The sequence below is a fragment of the Orycteropus afer genome, unplaced genomic scaffold (genome assembly GCF_000298275.1).
Source record: "Orycteropus afer afer isolate SDZICR_OR568_19922 unplaced genomic scaffold, OryAfe1.0 scaffold00322, whole genome shotgun sequence".
Classification (NCBI taxonomy): Eukaryota; Metazoa; Chordata; class Mammalia; order Tubulidentata; family Orycteropodidae; genus Orycteropus; species Orycteropus afer.
Window position 1 is genome coordinate 1715884 of NW_006921909.1, and position 5893 is coordinate 1721776.

General features: G+C 41.1%; 1 protein-coding gene across 1 annotated transcript in view; it reads right to left on the reverse strand.

The window, feature by feature from the left end:
• Positions 1–424: 424 nt before the first annotated feature.
• Positions 425–5893, reverse strand: part of SEL1L (SEL1L adaptor subunit of ERAD E3 ubiquitin ligase) — a 69077-nt gene continuing 63608 nt past the window's right edge. Inside the window, exons 20-21 of the mRNA XM_007951970.2 lie at positions 2943–3071; positions 425–634 (exon numbers count right to left, since the gene is read on the reverse strand). Of these exons, the coding sequence (XP_007950161.1) occupies positions 425–634; positions 2943–3071 (339 nt within the window). The remainder of the gene's footprint in view (positions 635–2942; positions 3072–5893) is intronic.

Sequence of the window (5893 nt, forward strand, 5' to 3'; positions counted from 1 at the left end):
TTACACTGGCCAGTTTTTAGTGTTGATGCCTAAGACCTTAAAGATGGTTGATAAAAGAAGTTATGCACACTGAGAAAATGAACAAAAGGACCCAAGACAGACAGCTTGATACAGCAGAAATTACTTTGAGTGTCTCACATACGATTTCAGGGAAGGAAAAAAAAAAGGGGGGGGGGCATGGAGGGGAAGCCAATGAAGGTTGTTATTCCATATGGCACTGAAACAAACATTCAACTCAGCACAAGTAAGAGTTACTTATCCCTGAAAATAAAAGGCAGCAGATTCTAAGCAGCTTTAGGAATTAAATGCTTCCTTGTGCCTCTTCCAGGAGGTGGACATTGATCCAAAATCCTAAATCAAATGCAAGTGTTCTCAGCAAACAATGTCCTGGGTTGTCACTGTTCAAGGCTGGACACGGTGGCTGTTACTGTGGTGGCTGCTGCTCTGGCGGCCCCTCCTGCTGAGGGGGAGCTGGCCGGGGCCCCGGAGGCCTGGGCACAGGCATGTCCTGATGCTGCCTCTGCCTGTAAGCTATAACTGTTCCCAATAGTAACGCGATGATGGTCATGAGGTAAAGGTCCCACTCGGGTCCCAAGAGCTGGTCCATATCAAGTTGAGTGAACATATCTCGGATCTTAAACAAAAGCAAAATAAAAGGCATCTGATCACTCAAATGGTAGAGGAGAAAGTTATATCACCAACTAGAGAATAAATACAAACAACAAACAAACACTACCATAGAGTTGGATTTGACTCACAGCGACCCCTCCTGGGGTTTCTGAGGCAGTATCACTATGAAAGCAGATTGTCCTATCTTCCTTCCAAGGAGTGGCTGGTGGGTTTGAACCGCCAGCCTTCTGGTTAGCAGTCAAATGCCTTAGGCACTAAGCCACCAGAGCTCCCAGAGAGAGAGATAAATATAGAATTTATTAAAATACTTGGTTTTAGGAACTTTTACAATGTTTATTTAAAAAAAGGTTTTAGCATTCAACCAAAGCTCAAAGTAGTAATGACTAAGAAATTGAACTACTATGCTTTAACAGGTGACTATGTAAAATGTCTAGCAAGATTCCTTTTCCTCAGTAATTTAATGCACTCATTTCAACTGTTTCTCAACAGAAAACATTTAGAAGAAACACTGGGGAGAATAGAGGGCCACGGGGACCAACTGTCTCAGCACACCCGTGACCTGTGTAAAGTGGGGGTGCGCGAGCGGAAAATCTTGATTCTCGTGACAGCAGGGCTGCCTCGCTTCTCCCAGGTAAGTAGAGGACAGGCATTCAAATCTTTAACAGCTGAATGCACAACCCTCTCTAGTTAAGATTTAACTAAAAAGAAAAAGTAAACACTAGAAGTAAACTTAAAAGTTATGTTTTCAGCCTAAGATTTTTTAAACTGTTTTAGTGTCACTTGAGAAGTTATTCCTAGTATCTTCTGACTGCTACTTGCCCACATAGAAAGTAAACACACAGTATTGTTCTCTCCACTTAAATAAAATTGCATTTCAAAAGACCCATAACGCATAGTGCCAGGTACAGGTGCAAATATTTTCTGGAAAACAATGACAACACAGTCCTCATGGGGCTCCCTGGGGTGAACCTGTTATGGAATTAGGGTGGGGAAAGGCTTTCCTCTTCCACTTTGTGCTTTTCCAGACTGTCTGACTGCCTTATTATTGTTGTTGTTATATGCCGTCCAGTCGGCCCTGACTCAGAGCGACCCCTCCTTGGGTTTCCGAGGCAGTATCACTACGGAAGTAGATTACCCAACCTTCCTTCCGAGGAGTGGCTGGTGGGTTTGAACCGCCAGCCTTCTGGTTAGCAGTCAAATGACTTAGGCACTACGCTACCAGCGCTCCCATTTTCCATATGTTGTTGTTGTTGTTATGTGCCGTCGAGTCGGCCCCAACTCATAGCGACCCCTCCTTGGGTTTCCGAGGCAGTATCACTACGGAAGTAGGATTGCCCAACCTTCCTTCCGAGGAGTGGCTGGTGGGTTTGAACCGCCAGCCTTCTGGTTAGCAGTCAAGTGCTTTAGCCACTATGCTACCAGAGCTCCCACACTGTAACAGCTCTCTTCCTACTTCCTCCCCGTAGTTATCTCTTCCCTGTGTCCTTCTTTCCTATGAAGACCTACTTCTTTTTTTTTTTTTAAATTTGGAATATCTGGATGGTGGGATTATGGGTCATTTTCCTATCTTCTCTATTAAAAAAATAACAAAGATCTATCTACCCATCCATCCATTCACCCACCTACCCGCCTACCCACCCACCCATACATCCATCCACTCTTCCATCATCAGGAACTATAGGTACTTTAAACACAATATGAAAATGGCCGACCCCAAGACCATCTACATATAAGTATTGCTAACTGAGGTTGGAAGTTATGAAGAGAATGGGTAACCCATCTCCTATCTAGTTTCTACCATTAGCCTCTTTAAGTAATTCTAGCCATTTTTAGAGAACCAAGTTCTGGTGGCATTTTTAACTTCTGTTTCACTATCAGAAGCATCTGAGGCACAAAAGGTCGTGGCAGGCTCTCAGGTTCTTCTTTTTCCTTTTTTTTTTTTTTTTTTAAGGCACTGCTCTGAGTCACTGCCAGGCAGACATCTGAGTTCACGTTTACTGAATTTAGTTAGGCCTATTCTTTCTACTTGCCATGTGTTAGTCTCAGCATAGCCCTACACTAGAAAGTATCTGCATCGATGGACAATGCTGTAACATTGGGAATCATTGTCCAAAGGACTTGAAAACTGTAACTGCTTTGTCTACATTCATCATTGGCCTCCTTTTGCATTTCACCTGAGGGAAGAAGGGGAGAGACCTGACACTTGCAGGGCGATGTTCAAAATTCAGAGACCAGGAAGGTTACATTGTATTTTTATCGAAAGAAGCATGAACCAAGAACAAAACAGAACAAATAACCCATGAACCACTTACGTTCGTTTCCTTTACGTACTGCAGGAAATAGACAATGCCCAGCTTGCACAGTGCTAAGAAGACTGGTACTTGGGCATCTGGGCTGGCTTCAGCTGCCATGTCATAAAAACGTTTTGCAAGGTGAATATCCTATAATATAAGTAATAAGCCAAAATTAATTTCTTGTCAAAATAATAAGTGTTTATTATTTAGTTTACATATATCACAAAATTTTCTTATCTTTCAAGTTTTCATTTTAAAATGCATTTCTCTAACCTAGAAAAAAAACCCCAAGCTTTACTTGGGTAAAATTTCTTTACCTAACTGTGTAATTCTGAAATATTTAACTGAAAACTGGAAAATTTGACTCATTTTCCCCCATCCAGTATCGCATTCATTGGGCAGATTTGCTGGATATAGTCATACATCAATGCCTAACACTGTTTGCCTAGAGATTTCCCCAGCTCTAAATCTCAAGCTAATATTTTCCCACCAGAACTTCAATTAGTGTCAACACTCCTAGTTCTAGTTTGGTGCTGTGATCTTCAGACTTGGGTGCCCGCAATTTAAGACTTTCCGAGGGTCCGTGAATGGATAGTATGAAGAGACCATGTCTCAGATCCTCCGCTTCCGTTTGCGCTCCTTCCTAAATGGGGCCTCCTTGAGAACATGCCTGTGTGCACAGCAGCTTTACTTTACAAATTGAGCCCAATTCTTACTCAGGGGCACTTCCCAGGGGTGTAAACACCTCAGAGACATATATAGGGAGAGAGAATTTTAAATACTGGTTTTGGAGAAGGTTCCTTTAATGATTAATTATATACAGGGTATTCTATATTTCTTGTCTTAAGATGTATTTCTGTAAAGGCTAAACACATCATAGATTATTAATTTTGGCTCAGGTTAGAGTGTTCTGAATGCAGATATAGGGAAGAAATGGGATGGTGGGTGGCAGAGTGGGATGTCGGGTAGCAAAATGTCATGGCGAGAGTTGTGACAATTTTCATTTAAAGTTACCTTATTCCAAAAAAATAAAGCCACCTTATTCCTTCTAGGGAGCTCTGGTGGTGTACTGCCTAAGGCATTTATGCTCGGACTATTGTCAAAGAATACCAAACTCTTAAGAATTTCATGAGACTGTGGGAAAAAGCTAAACACTAAAAATGGCTTTTCTACATATTTAAATGTAAGCGATTACTTTCAGTTTTTCCCTACTCCCCACCCCCAATGTGTCCTTAGTTAAAAAGCACCTTCAAACAAGGGTAACTGTATGGTTAGTATTTCTGAGTTTTTTAAAAAATGTAACTAAATCTGATTTAAGAACACATGGATCAAACTTTTATGTGATGACAGAGTCTGTGTTGATGATTTAATGTTGTTGTTGTTATGTGCCGTCCGTCAAGTCCACCCCGACTCATAGCGACCCCTCCTTGGGTTTCCGAGGCAGTATCACTATGGAAGTAGATTGCCCCATCTTCCTTCCCAGGAGTGACTGGTGGCTTAGAACCGCCAGCCTTCTGGTTAGCAGTCAAGTGCCTTAGGCACTATGCTACCAGAGCTCCTAGATGATTTAATAGGACAATTAAAATCAACCTGATCACATCTATCTCATTATTTATTCTAATTGTAGCAAATCCTCATTTTATTTATTGCTTAATATTTTCTAGCTATGCTAGACATGGAATTGATTTGTTTTTAGTAGTATAAATCTCTCTCTCCTTTAAAAAAATAGAGAAAAGTGATTATGATGTGGTCTTTTAGAAATTAAGTTATTCTTTTTATATAACATCGATTATTCTCAAAAGCTAAACCGTGGAGTTTTCCCCCTGCCCCAATACTTTGAAGGAATACTATGCCTTTTTATAATATTTCTTATTCTGAGAACTCATAATTACCCATTATGTTACATTACAAGTTAAGAGATGCAAAAAACATTCATTAATCTATTGGTTATTAATCTATTACAAAAACAGATTATTAAAATTATCTCATTTGAATCTTGACTGCTTATTAGATGTATCCTATAAATATCATAACTTTTATGTTATCTTCATATTTCTTCTCAGACACATATTAACTTTATGTAAACAGTCAAACTTTCTGAGGGAAGCTAAGCCTGACTGGCTGAATGGTCTGACAATTGTGAAGAGTGGCTTCCACAAGCATGTTACACGGCACAAACCTTCCACAGATTGAACGCACAGAGCCTGCAGCTCCAAGGCTGGGGGAAAAAATACCTCTAACTATTTAATATTTATAGGTAAATACATGAAATTCAAAATTGATACACTGAAAATAAAACCAATATTTAAATGTGATAAGCCATTTTGTCAAAAAACCAAACAATAGTGCATTGTCATTGTTAGGTGCTGTCGAGTTGGCCATGACTCACAGTGACCCTATGTACAACAGGATGAAACACTGCCTGGTCTTGTGGCAGCCTCAAAATCCTTGCTATAACCTGAGCCCACAGTTGCAGACACTGTGCCAATCCATCTCATTGAGGGCCTTCCCCTTTTTCATTGACCATCCACTGTTGTTGTTGTTAGGTGCCGTTGAGTTGTCTCTGACTCACAGCGACCCCATGCACAGCAGAATGAAACCCTGCCTGGTCCTGCGCCTGCCTCATAATCCTTGCTAGACTTGAGCCCATCATTGCAGCCAGTGTGTCAAGCCACCTAGTTGAGGGCCCACCCCTTCTTCGTTGATCCTCCACTTTACCAAGCATGATATCCTTCTCCAGGAAATGGTTCCTTCTGACATGACCAAAGTAGGTGAGACAAAGTCTGGCCATTCTTGCTTCCAAGGAACATTCTGGCTACACTTCCTCCAGGACAGATTTCTTAGTCCTTTTAGCATAACATGGTACTCCTAGCATTCTTCTCCAACACCATAGCTCAAAAGCATCAACTTTTCTTTGGTCTTCCTTACTCACTGTCCAGCTCTCACATGCATAAGAGGCAATTGAAAAT